The sequence below is a fragment of the Homalodisca vitripennis genome, chromosome 1, assembly GCF_021130785.1.
Source record: "Homalodisca vitripennis isolate AUS2020 chromosome 1, UT_GWSS_2.1, whole genome shotgun sequence".
Classification (NCBI taxonomy): domain Eukaryota; kingdom Metazoa; phylum Arthropoda; class Insecta; order Hemiptera; family Cicadellidae; genus Homalodisca; species Homalodisca vitripennis.
Genome location: NC_060207.1, coordinates 139,411,013 through 139,427,813, shown reverse-complemented (window position 1 = coordinate 139,427,813; position 16,801 = coordinate 139,411,013). Strand labels below are relative to the sequence as shown.

At 40.2% G+C, this 16,801-nt stretch overlaps 1 protein-coding gene across 1 annotated transcript in view; it reads right to left on the bottom strand.

The window, feature by feature from the left end:
* LOC124353450 overlaps window positions 1–16,801 on the bottom strand; it is a 95,294-nt gene that overhangs the window by 67,753 nt on the left and 10,740 nt on the right. The window contains exons 4-6 of the mRNA XM_046803292.1: window positions 16,370–16,528; window positions 3,178–3,406; window positions 2,519–2,707 (exon numbers count right to left, since the gene is read on the bottom strand). Of these exons, the coding sequence (XP_046659248.1) occupies window positions 2,519–2,707; window positions 3,178–3,406; window positions 16,370–16,528 (577 nt within the window). The remainder of the gene's footprint in view (window positions 1–2,518; window positions 2,708–3,177; window positions 3,407–16,369; window positions 16,529–16,801) is intronic.

The following is a 16,801-nucleotide window of genomic DNA, read 5'->3' as shown; positions in this document are numbered from 1 at the left end:
GTTAGTCGGGGTGAAAAATGCGCGCAACGTGGCACTACCTTTAGGCCGCTAGGCACCGGCTTTGTAAAAAATGAAAAATAAAAATAATTTTATATGCCAAATTTTAGAAAAACTTTCCTGTGAAGTTATTTCGCAAAATTATTAATTTTTCTTTTGCTTGTATGTTTAAAATATTTTCAAACACAATTACATCCTAACAGAATATGTCACTTGTGTCTTTTTTCCTTGGTTTTTTTTTATGATAACTTTATAAATTACGTAAACATGTTTTATATTGAGCTAAACCACACCCAGACTTATAAAGGAATGATTTTAAAATCGCAATGGTAAAAACTCGCTTTGTTTTAATTGACAATAAACACGTTGAATGCCTTTAATCCAATTTACAAACACAGAGTTCTTAGCATTTGTTTGTCAGAAGCACGTAGTTGGTAATTGCTAAATTGATTTGGTAGGGTATATCCATTAACGACATGGTTTAATCATGTTAAAGGAAATTAATCTGAATTTTCAGCTTATAAACAAATGATAAATATTTGTATACAATACTTGATAATACAATACTTGATAGACGTATGGCTTAAAGTGGCTATAATTAGTAAGCTATTTTAATTTTTATGTATGGATTTAAATAAAAATTTATTTAAATTTTCCCAACCAAATTTTTGAAATAAATTGTTTCATAACAATAAATGTTGTATCATTCTCAAGTTTATATAAACACCACAATATTTATTGTTGATACTGTTTTTGCTACGTCAGTAAAACGTGTATACAGGCCAAAGAAGTACTAAACAATTCTGAAAATTTAATTTAAATTCATTTTGACATTCTAAAGTGCGTGGCCGTGCTGATCCATACCATTACTTCCTAAGAAACTACAGTAATATGCAAAAATTGTAATGTGAAAAATACCAAATTTATGCACATACTTCATAGTTTCTCTATAAAATAATTAGGTTATGGAGAAGCTGCTATCTGTAAAAGTTAAAGAATGAGTAACCACACTGTGTTGCGGTGGTAATATTATATAGGATGAATATTTTATATTATATAATACACTTGGGTTGCAGCGGTGTAACAAGTGCATTTAAACTGTCCCCCTGAACCCTATTTTGTGGCCAAAGAATTCGATACAATTATTTTGAATCTCCCACAAATCTCTAAGGGGCATTTTTGGGACGTGGGTGGTCATATTTTGGAAAGTTTTATATGTAAAGGTGAGGCGTGTATTACCTCGTTTTAAATGTCTCTAACAGAGGGCTCTCACAGCCTGTAAGATCAAACCCTATTCCCATAAACCGAGGTGTGCCGCAAGGTTTGGTACTGAGATAGTTTTGTTTATGCTAGTTACAAATGATACGCCACAATACCTAGGGAACTACTGCAAAGCATTTATGTATGCAAATAACACAATTCTGCTATTTGCTGAACATTCACCTGATTCATTAGCTGTACAGTCATATATAGCTCTGGAAATGGGTTACCAATACTGCCACAAAAATGATCTTGTTGTGAATGCTTCCAAAACCAAGCAGCTGTATTTTATGAGGAGAGGAGTTTCGGTTCCGGCTATGCCTGATGTTGTCTTTTGAAGAAAATTCTGGTAGGAGTTATTATACCAAATCTCCTGAACGCAGCATATAAATGCTTTAACAGCTATGCTCAATACATACATATTTGTCTTAAAGTGCAACAGACAATCAGGTGATCTGGAATCTGCACTGATCACCTACTACGTATTCTTTCAACCCCAAGTATGCTATCGGTTGTGTGCTTGGTTGGCATCGACAGCAACAAACATAAACCATGACAGTAATGCAAAAGAGATCACTAAGAATTATAGCTGAGATGAACCCTACAGACTCGTGCAAAGAAGCTTTTGCAACATTAAAAATAATGATAGTCATCTCCCTCTATGTGCTGTACATTGAAACTCTCCAACAAGGTTCAAATATCCACAGTTACAATACCAGATATGTCTCACACTACACCCTGCCACATCATCATCTAACACTATACGAGAGGACACCAACATATATGGGCAGAAAACTACACAATCTCCTACCAGATGTAGTATGTTGATAATCCCCATTTTGAGAAAAAGGGACAAAATAAAAATAATCACAAACCTCAAAAACTCAAATCAACTTGATAAATGCCCCCAAAACCATTGGTTATATTTTTAAGAGAAGATTTATTTTATTTACAGTCTATGTTTACATGTACAGAAATAAAAGTTAACGGAAAACAACAAATGTACAAGTAGAAAACTAATGTCCAGAGTAGTCCTACATCTTAATGTAGTTTAAAGAAAATAGTAATATTAATAATTAGTACAAAGTAACTATTTTTGATGGTTAAAGTATTAATTGCAGTGAATATGAACAAATTTTATTTAACTACAAGTAATTTATTTAATGATGGCTTCTGTACCAATTGTCTGTCAACTGCTTTAATCATTTCTAAATTAATTTAACCTAAACACAATTTAAGGAGACAATTATTAAAAACCTACGCTGGCAAACGTTGGGATCAGAGAATTCCAGACTAGGTTCCCTGTAGAAAAACTGCTTGCATTGTTCACAGTTTCGTCCCATGGTGTTGTGTTGGCAATCATCACACACACCACCACTCACACGTCCAGTCAGCTCAAACACTGCTGCGTCAAAGTGACAACTAGTAGCGTGGTTGTTGCAGTTACATCCTGAAAACAATCAACCACAACTGTTCATAATCTCTTCCAAAACAACCCCTAGACAATGTGAAGATCTTCTTTATAGCAGCTCCAACACTGCTGCATTAGTGTCAACTATTTGCGTGGTTGTTGCAGTTATACTCTTTACACCTTCCACCATAACAGTTAATAAATCACTTCCAAACCAACCCTTAGAGACTCGATATATTTTTGTATAGCATCTGTATAGTTTTTAAAAACAGCTTCAGAATTTGCATGTGAAAATAATTCTTTATTAAGTTCACATGTTCATGTAAGAGTGTAGAGATAAACTGCACATACAGGATAATAGTAGAGAGTATAAGGTATGGCAAAATCATACGGTTCAAGAGATTTAATATAAGCCTGAGAAATCAAATATTTAAGAGGTTAATAAAAATTATTACTAATATACACTTTAGTTATTAAAAAAAAACATGAAAACAAAAGAAAGCACTTACGTCTACAAGCATTGGTTTCTATTCCTGCAGGTTTCCAAGGTAGATCATTGTAGAAATCTTCACATTGTTCACAGTTTAATCCTTTAGTGTTGTGAGTGCATTCACACTGACCATAAACCATGCCTGCCTTGGACGCAACACCCTCTTGAGGGAGACAACGAGACGCATGTCCATAACAAGAACATGAACCTCGCACCACCATCTCGTAGATAGCATAGTAATACTTTTCCTGTCGAACATTTCACAAAAATTAGTATAATACCTCCAGAATACTCCTGATTCCAGGAGTCAGTCTGTACCAGTGTATGTTTTCAAACGCTGCACTAAGCAAAATGTGATATGGAGCTTAACTCAATATTTGCATTAAAATTATACAATTATAGAACGGAATTTTTTAAATAATGGGAATTGGTTGGTATAGTGTAGTTTATTTATATGCACCAACTAAAGTAGCATCACTTCATGGCATTTCTTTTGAACCACCAGACTACTGTATCATCCACTGAGTGAATAAAAGTCAGTGTTAGGTTTATTAACAGCAAGAAATATTTTGGCTACAGATCAGATTTGCAAGATCCACAGCCAAATTAGGATAATTGTGGTTATAATGTCACAAGTTAAGATATAATGTGAAAATGGGTCAGAGTATAAGGACATTCGCAGCTGATTTCTCATAACGGACAATTTTGAACTTCAATAGATGTATTATTTATGAAAACAGAATATTGATGATAACCGCTCTCTCAAAAAATGTGGTCACAAAAGCCAAACAAATGATTTAACAATGGAACATAATGGTAATCTTATGGACAGGAAAGTGAAAGTCAATATTTCTTTATTTACCCATATACAGATTCCACAATTGAATACTGTTGAATTGAACATTGCATTGGCCTAAGCTAACTTTTGAATATAATCTTAAAATTATATACATTTTATATCACTAGTACATACTTCATTATTATCTTTTTGCTATTACTCCTCTGAAATAAAATCTTAATAACAGTGTAATTATCTATTTTTTAGGACTTTGGTCTTTTTATGGTATTTGTTTTAGTTGAGGTGGAAAAATTAATCTAGTAAAGTGTCACTTCTATAAGGCAATATTTTGGTCTTTTTTTGGAATTTATTCACATTATTATGGCATTTAATCACCTCTGAAACAAATTTTAAAGTGTTCATACACACATATATTGGTTTATTGAACAATTTTCAATTTATGATAACCTGGTATTTAATTCTTTTTCTCGTGTTATAAATATCATCAAACACAGAGTCAGCGTTTATAACTAAATTTTTTGTGGTCATAATGGAATAAATAATGGAGTTTAAGTTAGCTAGTGCACAGTACATCCCATATGGAACAACAAAAGTTATAAAAAGTTAAAATTATAAGTTATGTACTTTGGATTTGTTAGATATGTATTGCAATTTCTATGCATGTTTACTCCTAAGAATACAAAGATGAATTTACTCAAAGCAAGGGTGAACAAGGGGTCTAGGAGGCGGGCTGACCTTAGTTCGGGTGAATCCCAATGAACTGGGAAAGTATCTCTCCAGGGGCGGCACCGCCAAGATGTCGCTCAAGACCGAAGGGGGATCCGAATCCAACCATCTAACCAATGGTTGGGCTCGGATAAACGCTTACTTAGCGTCCTGCATGAGGTGGCCCTGCTGTCAACAAAACCCCAGGATCTAGGGTAGTGCCTCGATTGTGCACTCTGCGCGGTGACGGCCCTCGGCGCCGCGCAGTAGTGGTGCCAGTCCGGGTTCGCCTGGAATCGCCTCACACAAAAACTTGTTTTTGACTGAGGGCACCCCAATCCCACGGTGTGAGGCGACCCGTGCCTAAGGGATGCATGGCGCAGGGGTTGTGCGTCGTAAACGGAGCCCTTGGGGATTGGGCGCCCCCCCAAGCGTAAATAGCCTTACCTGGTCATGCGGGGCTCTGGCTGGGTGGACCGTTATTTCCTCGGTACTCGTGGGACCTTTTATGGATTCTTTCAATACAAACAAAAAAACACCAACAGATTTAGATCTGGAAGAACTGCAACAGGCAGTTGCATCCGGCACCCAGGCCTTGGATGTATCTGCCTGTTCCTCTAGCGCTACCACCATCGACGACGATGTAGTACTCGATAATGCAAGCGGAAGGGTTGAGTCCATGGACACAGATACTGGAGCATGTGTAATGGACTACAACCTTAAGCTCCCCTTTAAACTGCGCAAGCGTTGGGCGATGGAGCAGAAGAAGGCCGACGGCACCTGGCTTCCGGACAGTCAATGGAGGAGGCAAACGGGCAAGATGTCGACCAATGAAAGAAGGAAGATGAGGAAACGGAGGGAGGCAGCACCGGAGGCAACTGCAGGTGTGGTCTCTACTCCTAGTTCTTCGGCGGAAAAACCCCTGCCGAAGAGGCGCCCGACCGCACCTCCTGAGCAAGCAGAGCGTGCGAGGAGTACCAATCCCTCAACGGAGGAGGGATTGGGAGAAACATTCAGGGAGGTTCTGACGGGACATAAGCTAATCTTGGTCCCTGCGAACTTTCCTGAGAGGCGCCTCTCAGAGGAGGAGGCTATGGAGCTTCGGGGGTGCATTCTCGACGAGGTACTCTCAGCAGAGGGTGTGTGCCTGCAGTTCAAGAGGTGTTTCCCGGAAAGGGGGGCTCTCGTCATGCTGTGTGGCAGTGACGAGACCAGGGATTGGCTGCGGGGTCTGGCTCCGGGGCTGGGGATCGGTGGCCCTGGGGGAATAGGGGTGATCTGTGGGGACTACAAAGACCTCATAAGATCTACCAAGGTCTTCCTAAGGGTTGATGGTCCCATGGCCGAGAAGGACTCTGCGACCATTCTCAAGGCCATAAACAAACAGAATGCTGGGATCTCTGTGTCGGACTGGAGGGTTGTTGGAGATGTCCACACGGGAGATTCCAGAACACTCGTAATTTTAATAGATGAACAATCTTCAGCCACTCTTAAGGGGAGGGGCTGGAGGGTTTTCATTGGTGTGGAGCAGGTCCAGCTGAGGGCGCGGGGTGGGGCGGCTGATCATGGCGATCAAGGTTCTTCAGATCAACCTGCAGCACAATAAGGCTGCCTCGGCTGTATTCTGCAGGCGCTTCCTGTCGGAAGATTTTCATGTGGCCCTGATACAGGAACCTTGGATCAGCAAGGGAAAAATATCAGGGCTTTCAATGACAGGGGTGAAAATTGTTAGTGCCCAGGTTGAAAATGCCAGGACATGTATTGTTGTAAGCAACAAGGTGGACAGCATTCCTGTTCTGGAATTTTGTTGCAGGGATCTCGCCACAGTCAGGCTGATGGTGGCTGGTACTGGACGAGCCCTGCTAGTTGCATCATCATATCTACCGTATGATGATGCGGAGTCCACGCCCTCCAGGGAACTGGCTGCCTTGGTGGACCATGTTGGGAGGAGTGGAGCGGAACTGGTGGTGGGATGCGATGCCAACTCGCACAACGAGGCGTGGGGCAGCACCAACACCAATAACAGAGGTAAGTTACTTCTAGAATATATAATGTCCAGTAGTCTAATGATTGCAAATGTGGGAAATGTGCCCACGTTTCGCACTAGGACAAGAAGGGAGGTGCTAGATGTGACCATGATGTCGGAGGGTATGGCTGGTCGGATGCATGGCTGGCATGTGTCTGACGAGCCTTCCCTCTCTGATCATGCTCACATCTTTTTTAAGATCGGTGAACAGATGCTGGAAAAAGTTCAGTATAGGAATCCGTGGAACACAAACTGGGTATCATATAAGGAAAACCTCAGGGCACGGCTGGATTCTGATTCCACTAATGGGAAACGGATTCACAGCGCGGCGCAGCTGGATGAATCTGCTGACGGTCTAACTTCTGCGATTGTCGGCTCCTTCGATCTCAGATGCCCGGTTATCAACAAAAATAGATCAAGGGTAGCCTGGTGGAGCTCTGAACTGGCCTCTTTGAGGAAGAGGGTCAGGGATCTATTCAGGAGAGCTAAAACTTGGGGCACTTGGGACACCTACCATGAGGCTCTTGCACTGTACAACCGCAAGGTTCGTACGGCTAAGAGGTTAGCCTGGAAGAAGCTCTGCACCGATATTGACAGTGTGCAGGGCTGTGCAAGGCTGCAAAAGCTATTGACAAAGAATCCCATCTCGCCGCTTGGTAGTCTCAAGGACGATCAAGGTGTTTACATTACTGAGCCGGAAGGAGTTCTGAAAGTTATGATGGGAACACACTTCCCGGACTGTATTGTTCATGAGGGTGAACAACCACCCGAAAGTGAGGGGAGACATGCGGGTCGCGCCACCCATTTGCAGTGGAGTCTGGCGCACCGTATTGTTACCTTCAGTAGGATTGAGTGGGCTATTAACTCATTCAGTCCTTACAAGGCTCCTGGGGGCGACGGGGTGAGACCGGTTTGCTTGCAGCGGGGATTGGACATTCTCCTACCCCAGCTGTGCAGACTGTTCAGAGCCTGCGTGGCTCTCAGGTACATCCCACTATCCTGGAGAGTGTCCAGAGTGGTGTTCATACCGAAGCAGGGGAAGGCGGGCATGGATCGGCCGAAATCTTTCAGGCCGATATGCCTGTTCTCCTTCCTTCTCAAAACCATGGAGAAAATGGTTGCCAGGTTTGTTTGGGAGGGAGCTCTTCTGGAGCGACCATTGCATTCTAACCAGCATGCCTACACTCCAGGAAAGTCATGCGACTCGGCCCTGCATCAATTGGTATGCAGGATTGAGAAGACGCTGGCGGCAAAAGAGGTAGCCATAGGAGTCTTTTTAGACATTGAAGGTGCCTTTGATAATACAGCCACTCAGGCGATTATCAATGCGGTCTCAAGACGTGGCTTTGATGGTCAGGTGTGTGACTGGATAGGGGCCTTGCTCACGGACAGGGTTGTTGCTACAACCCTCATGGGAGCAAGTGTTAGTGCGAAGGCTAACAGGGGCTGTCCGCAAGGCGGCGTCCTCTCTCCTCTTCTGTGGAACCTGGTTGTGGATGACCTGCTAACTTCTTTGAATAGCAGCGGTGTCTTTGCACAAGGGTACGCAGATGATATTGTGATTCTTGTGAGTGGCAAGTTCAACACAACAATCACGGAACTGACCAATGCTGCTCTGAACATGGTGGGGAACTGGTGTGATAAGGTTGGCCTCACCGTCAACCCCACCAAGGCTGCCGTGGTTGCCTTTACCAGGAGGCGACAGATGGAGGGCATTGGTCCCTTTCTATTTAAAGGCTCACCCGTTGAGCTGAAGCCTGAGGTCAAGTACCTGGGCTTGATCCTAGATAGGGTTCTAAACTGGGGACCTCATCTAGAAAGGGTCATTGCCAGGGGTAAGTGGTCTCTAATGCAATGCAGAAGTGTGATAGGTGGGCCCTGGGGACTGAAGCCGAGGCTCTTGTACTGGCTTTATGTTTCCGTGGTCAGACCTGCACTAATGTACGGAGCTGTCGTATGGTGGCCAAAAACGGAAGCCAAGACGGTGGTAGCACGTCTGGCGGGTATCCAAAGGATGGTCTGCCTCGCTATCACTGGGGCTTTTCCCAGTGCGCCAGGCGCGGCTCTGGACTGTTGTCTTAACCTCGCCCCCCTGGACATTGTCATTCGAGCTATGGCCAGGAGGAGTGCCTGTTCATATGATGGGACTCCTGTTCACAGGAGTCTTCAGCAGATGGGACTCTGGTCGGGCTGCAGCGGTGGGCACTGCAGAATTAGCACTCTGATACAGGAGGATGTTTTGCAAATGATCTGATCTCTGATCAGATGCCACAAAAGTTTTCCTTTTGACAAACCCTTTAGGATTATTTTACCCTCAAAGGATGATTGGTCAGAGGGGAAGAAACCTCTTCCACCAGCGGAGCTCGAATGGTACACAGACGGCTCCAAAACAAAAAGCGGCACAGGCGCTGGAATTCTGGGAGTGAGACCATGTAGGGAGCTGGTGGTTCCTACGGGTCCGTATCCGACAGTCTTTTAAACGGAGGTCGCAGCCATTATGGAATGTGCTCGTGAGAATCTTCGTCTGCGATATAGTGGCAAGACGATTAACATTTTCACGGACAGTCAGGCAGCGCTGATGGCGCTGGATTCTTGCGCAATCAAATCCAAACTGGTTTGGGATTGCTATCAGACCGTTTCCTCCCTTGCCAGAATCAACGATGTAACCGTTTGTTGGGTTCCTGGTCATGAGGGGATTCTTGGGAACGAAAGAGCTGATGCCCTGGCCAACCAGGGCTCAGCAACAATTATGACGGGTCCTCAACCGTTCTGCGGTGTTCCAAGGTGTGAATACTCTAGGGTTGTCTCGAAATGGATTTGCGCGGAGCATGGGAGAAGGTGGAGGTTGCATCCGGGTTTGAGAGTGAGTAGAATGGTATTACAGTCACACCTTCTTCCAAGGTGGCTTCGGACCTTCTCTCATTAAACAGATCAATGTCTTCTAAGGTCATTGGTCTCATTACGGGGCATGGTCACCTGAGGAAGCATCTACACAGAGTTGGCATCCTTCAAGAGGATCCGCTCTGTGGAAGGTGTATTGAGCAGGAGGAGACTGTTGAGCACCTGCTCTTTGATTGCCCTGCAATAGCAAGAGAGCGGTATGCCATCTTTGGTAGCATGGACAGGGGTGGTGAATTTTCCCAGGAGGACTTGATAGGTTGTTTTCGGCGGTTTGTTGAACTGCTGAAGTTGTAGACTGGTAGGCCTCATGGTGTTTCCGGGGTGCGCAAAAAGCCCTTGAGGCTTAAGTGCATGGCAGTAGGCCGCCCTAAGGGGGGGAAAAAGGGTGAACAATGTACCAATAATATGTAGTAATGCTAATTTAGGCCGTTACAATAAAAGGTGCCAGACATCAAGACAGTACAGAATGCAAGTGTTATGTATGGTTGGTCTTGCAACCGAATCATGTGTACATTACATGACAACATGAGGGACATAGAAATGGTATTACTTAAAGCTATGGAGGTTGTATTTTGCAATTTTTTCATTGCGGGTCTTGTAAAATGATACAATTGTTTACAACCTGCGGCGAGTGCCGCTACAGTTTTGAATTTGGCGCGCGTTATCCGTCTGTTGCCGCGAACGCTATAGCCAGCTGCGCCGACCTCTAGCCTTTAGCTCAAAACAATAGGAGCCTCCTACCATCCGGAATTCTTCCGGACAGGTTCTGGTAGGATGGTTCCTGCTAGGTTTTCAGGCTGTGACCGGAGGTTGTGCACACTGAGGGTCGTTGTGCAGCTTTCGAGCAGGGTGGACCGGGAGAAGTTAGCGTGGGTGGTCTAGATTTAGTAGTATTTTGTTAGGGAACCTTTCGGAACTATACCCAAATTATTAGTATTTATTTAATCATCAAAGCTGGTTAGGTTTTGGAATAGACGGAATCTAGTGGCGGATCCACGGATTATTCCTCTATAAGGTCCCACCTTCCGGTTCGCGACGCCACGAGGTCGCAGATATTGGTAGCGCGAGCCGTCCGCCTCGGATTCCCAACACCATTCCTAACCAGCATTAATTTAAATTTCACGCTTTCCGTCCATTTTTTTCGTTTTTCGAATAGCAGTGGTAATTTCTCAAACAATGGCGTAAATCACCCCAGGGCAGCGACCGACGCCACGAGGGAAGCAGCGACCTTCACCAACAGAATCAGATAACTAAATTAGTTCTAGTCATTTAAAATAAGCTTGAAGTATAAAACCGTTATTACTTGAATTAATTTAAACATTTATTTTATTGTTCTCAGTTTAACTTTAATAGAATTTCATAGTTCAACCGTAATAATTTAATACCGTACTTTTTTGCCCTTTTTATAAAGTATTTCTTAAATATAAATATATTCTTAAATATTTCTCTTAAATCGTATTTTTTTGATAACTAATAACAGTAAAGTCTCATTTAAGCTTTAACTAAGCAGAGTTACGACTTGTTTAACCAAGTTCTATAGTTTTTCTTTTATACTAGTAACCTGAAGTACACTTTGTATTAGACTGTAACACCATTTTTTTTCACTAATTATAGGTGTTATGCAGTATTTTTCTTTGTTGACTCTTTAATTTACATAACTGTCCATTTTATTATTTATTACAGCCACAATTCCTTTTTCAAGTTTTTCATAAGGCTTAAGTCGTTTAAAATTTATTATCACGGAGTTCGTAATTTCCGTCTGTCTGTCTGTTTCAAACAAGAGAATTTCTCGTTTCGTTTTAAGACAGTTTTTAAAATTTAAATTTGTCTTTTTTCCCTTGTAATTATACTTATAGTTCTAAGCTCGCAATTGTTATAATTATTTTACTTCATATTTTTATCCGAATTAGATCTTCTTATTTTTGGAACTGCAGTAATATTTTTCGACACAAGTTTAGTCGGTTTTGCCGTGCAAGCACGTAATTGCGTAAGCAGAGTTCCTCAGATCCGGTTTTTGTATCACTCCGTAGATAACGAAGTCTAATTATTTTAATCTACATTATAGATTTTACTACTACAGTTAAGTACGAATATCTTATAATTTCCGGTCAATGTTTTAAGGGTACTACGTAAGTTATCCTTGTAAGTAAACGGTAAATTTGTTTTCGTTTTTCACTTAAATAAATTGTTAACCGAATGATTTCTTTAAATTATTTTACGACTTAGCCTTATATACGTTTAGATGTTGGTTATATTAGTTAGTGTTAAACACATAATAATAACTGGTGCTTTTGTTTTGTGTAAATTACAGCTTGCCGACGATAATTTGTAACTAACCTTGAGTTACGAATACAGGTAAGGTAGTTGGTGACTTTGTTATTTTTGTTATAGCCAATATTTTACTTTCGGTAGAATCTTAACCTTTGTGTTCTAAATATCGCTTCTCTTGGAAATATGTTTGATGTTGGATACGAGCATTTGTTTCAGGTACTTAAACAGTTGTTACAATAATTATAAGTCTAACAATGCAATTTGAATATAATAAATTTTTATTTATTTAAAAGAGATAGACAAGCTAATTTACAGAGAAAATATTATAAAAAATTAAACTACTTAAACTTTTTTAACATCAATATAAAACTAATTTATAATTTATTAAAGTAACTACCTGATTTTTTTTTTTCCTCCCAGTAAGTGTTGGTTTGCTGTATTTTTCTCAAAGCTAGGTCAGCCCAAGTTGTTTGAAATAATTGTTTTATTACTATTATTGTTCTCAAACTCCTCCAGTCTAATAATTAAAAAAGTAAACATATTTTGGTACCAGTTTGCTTTGTTTAGCTCCCCAAACCCAAATCACACACAATCTGCACTCCTTTGGAAAATAAATGGAATCTTGACCAACTTCTAGAACCTAATTCTGAACCAAGAAACATGGAACAGAGATGGAGTAAAGCTCTAGACAATCTGATCCGTGCTAAGGATAAAGTATCCAAACAGTATAATAAAGGTCGAGCACAGGTTCCCTTTAGAGTGGGTGATACAGTAATGTATCGACTATTTAACCTGAGTAATGCACCCAAAACACATCTCAGCCAAGTTGCAGCCTATGTGGTCTAAACCTTTGGAAATTGAGACCTTTACCTCCCCTGTAACAGTTACCTTGCGTGACCCAAAAACCAAGAAATTTGTCTAGGTCAGCACATGTATCCCATATTAAAAAGTGCATTCTCCCAACTCCACGACAATGATCTGCCACTAGATATTTCCTCTATTCCGAAAAAGCCTTTGTGATATTAGGTTTAATTTGAGTTTATTTTCATTTCTTCTTTCTTTTTACACCTTACAAATAACATTTCCTTTTCTTTTTCTACTCTTCATTGGGACCCTGCATTGGTGGCTGTGTCCTGACACTGAGGTGGATTTGGCTAAGGAGTTCACCTGCGCGTGCTCTCCTCTTGCTACCTGGTGTTGGGTTTGGGCAATTCTGATGTTTTGGTCCAAACTGTCTACTATACACTTACACGGGGATGGGTGGTTATGAGATCTGCCGTTTAAATTTTTTTTGTTTGAAGTATTTACAGCTTCCATGATTTAGCATTTAATTATATATTTTTTCTGTAATCAATATTGGGAGCAGCGACGGTCTCATTGCCTCCTATGCGCAACCCAAACACACTTCATTAACACATCTTTAACTATCTCTATCCTATTCATTTATTTTTTTTTGTTAAGTTATAACTTTAAGGCATTTAGGGATAGAGAATAATTTGTATCGATAAATGCTTTAGAACCGACATTATTTAGCATTTCCCTTATAGTCGACTTTTCAACAAAGTTTTCTCCTATATTCAACTAGGCTAAAGCTATAGTGAAGCACTCACGCCAGTTAGTCAATCGTTATTTATTGCTATAAAATGTTTATCTCTGTGTAATTTAGTGTTCGTGTATGGTTTTTCGTGATAGATATTACTTTGTATTTTCGAGCATTGCGTGTTACGACCCTTATAATGGTCAGTTATATGTATATTTATTTGTATGTGTTAGTTATACAGAGTGGTTATCCTATCCACATATTAATGGTTTTTACCAATCATTTCCTGGCCTACTAACTCTGAGCCAACAGGATTTTTTTTTTCTTTTGAGTTATTGTTTGTTGGCCCATTCCTTCTCGATCTGAACACTCCATTTAGGGAATACTACTCGCCATATGTCACCAAACAATCTTGAAAAAACTAATAGGGTAGATAAGTTTAAAGAACTTGTTAGCAGACCAATTCTCCTCTTTCCTTGCCTCTTATGACTGTAGTCACTAGGAGACCTCATCATTTAGATTTGGATTTATTTCTCCAATGGCCATTTTCATCTTTTCACCACCTTTCCTGTATTTCAAATTTGAAAGAATATGAACAAAACAATGAATTGTATATGTTCTTCCAGAGAGGTCATGGGGACCTTTCACTCCCTCTCATTCTGCGTCCGGTAGATTGGCTTGTTGGCAGCAGGCTTGTCTCCCGCTGCGGGAGGGGGGGAGGGAAGTAAGGGGAACAGGACTAGGATTATGGCCAGCTACGATGGAAGAAATATTCTATGGAGTTACACAAGAATAAAATTTCCTTAACTTCTCCTTTCCTACTTGGCCTATTTTTGGAGGGAAATCTGAGTCTGATGATGGGGCTGAATGAAGGTCGTGATTTCTCAGTCCAACACGGTTTCCAGAATCCTGATTCCTTTTACCTAGACTATCTTCTATAATTTAATTAAACTTTTTAAAGAAGCCCAACCTTAACCTTGGAAGAGTTAGAAGTATTTAGCAGGTATGTGACATATTGGTGATAGATAGATCTTAGTTGCTTTCCACTTATGGGTTGAAGTTGTCTGTGGTTGAGGACTGGAGCTGTTCAGCGAGAATGGGCGCGGTTTCTGCACCGCCTTTCTGCATGGTAGTGTTATTTGAATATTTTAGTAAACTCTGCGTTCTAGTTTAAGATTTTTGGCTCAATTTAACTTTAACTGGTTCACTTCCAAATAACTTTCCTCTCACCCTTTCTACCACTCTTAATGGCTAAGACTTCGAACTCCTCGGAGAAGGAGGGGAGGATGCGGCGAGTGCCGCTACAGTTTTGAATTTGGCGCGCGCGTTATCCGTCTGTTGCCGCGAACGCTATAGCCAGCTGCGCCGACCTCTAGCCTTTAGCTCAAACAATAGGAGCCTCCTACCATCCGGAATTCTTCCGGACAGGTTCCTGGTAGGATGGTTCCTGCTAGGTTTTCAGGCTGTGACCGGAGGTTGTGCACACTGAGGGTCGTTGTGCAGCTTTCGAGCAGGGTGGACCGGGAGAAGTTAGCGTGGGTGGTCTAGATTTAGTAGTATTTTGTTAGGGAACCTTTCGGAACTATACCCAAATTATATTAGTATTTATTTAATCATCAAAGCTGGTTAGGTTTTGGAATAGACGGAATCTAGTGGCGGATCCACGGATTATTCCTCTATAAGGTCCCACCTTCCCGGTCGCGACGCCACGAGGTCGCAAACCAAAACACAGCTTAATCCAAACAACTAAAACCATACCCAGGAGTTGCAGGAGTTTGTTTTGTGGTGTATTTTAAAACAAATATGCATGGAATTCAGTACAAATAAAGTATGGTAACTGATTTGAATTATTAGAACTAAATTCTGTGTTTTCAAAAGTAAGTTATTGCATTTTGACAACTACTACATCTCAATGATTATTATTAATCTTATTAATTATTGAATATTTCAAAGGTTTAGAAAGATTTTAAAACTTTATTAGGATATAGTTTCAAGATATTATCGACAGTTACAAATTAAATGTATACTGATTTTAATTAAAAAGTGATGCTTTTGCAATATAAAAATTAAATTAATCAAGAAGATTTGGAATACAAATTGTTGTTTGAGCTCCAGTCAAGATAATAAATTATTTAATTGGACACAAAATATTTATAATCTTTATAAAGAACAAGTGTATTATAAAATATATAGAGAGTGAAGAAATTTATAGATAGAAAAATATACATGTATATTTAGTTCATTTAATAGAAGTATTTCTTTGAAGTAAAGATTTATTTCATTCCAATTTTAAAATGTTGATATTTTGATTTTGTTTTCATTGTTTGTAACACACATGACAAAGTTCTTTATTTATTTAGTAAGTGTTACTTAATTGTTTGAAATATATCACAGTTATTATTAGTAGGCCCTACAGTTAATTTTATTCCTAAATAAATTAAAATAGAATTGCCAATTGTTCGCTACACATAACTATGGAGCTACGGTAGGAAGGTTTGATTCAACATTGGCGCTGCCAATTGTTTGCTACACATAACTATGGAGCTACGGTAGGAAGGTTTGATTCAACATTGGCGCTGCCAATTGTTCGCTACACATAACTATGGAGCTACGGTAGGAAGGTTTGATTCAACATTGGCGCTGCCAATTGTTCGCTACACATAACTATGGAGCTACGGTAGGAAGGTTTGATTCAACATTGGCGCTGCCAATTGTTCGCTACACATAACTATGGAGCTACGGTAGGAAGGTTTGATTCAACATTGGCGCTGCCAATTGTTTGACGATAATTTAATATCCTGACAGCTCAAGTGTCGTGCTGTGAGCCTGAGACACAATAATGCCCTGACCAATCTATGTATTAATCATATAGTAATGTGTAATTAGTTAAACAATACATTTACTCTAATAATAAGTAATATTAATAGACTAAGTAACATAGATAAGCAATTGAATGTTACATTACTTACCTGAATTTCTTGTCTATCATCCAGTAGGTCGTCACCCAATGTGTGAAGTTTTGTAAAGTTTATCCTCAAATTTGTCATTTTTAACAGATGTTGTACCTCTTGTGAATACAGATCATTGTACACGTTTTGTACATTTGGTGCTAACACTCGCATTATAATCTAAAAAATAAACTAACAAATATCAATAACTGAATATAAATACATCACACATACAAATTTTAAAGGCAACTCTTCCATATGCATACAATATATTGACTGTCATGAAATGGATTTATATAACACTAGTTTTAAAAGAAAGGAAAAATTATATTAACATATCAGTGTATACCAGAACCAAAAAGTTTCAGATCCAAGAGATTTTAGTCATATAATTTACAACGGAAACACTTTGTAATAACTAAACTTGTCTATAACAATAACTGTGAAAGGTAA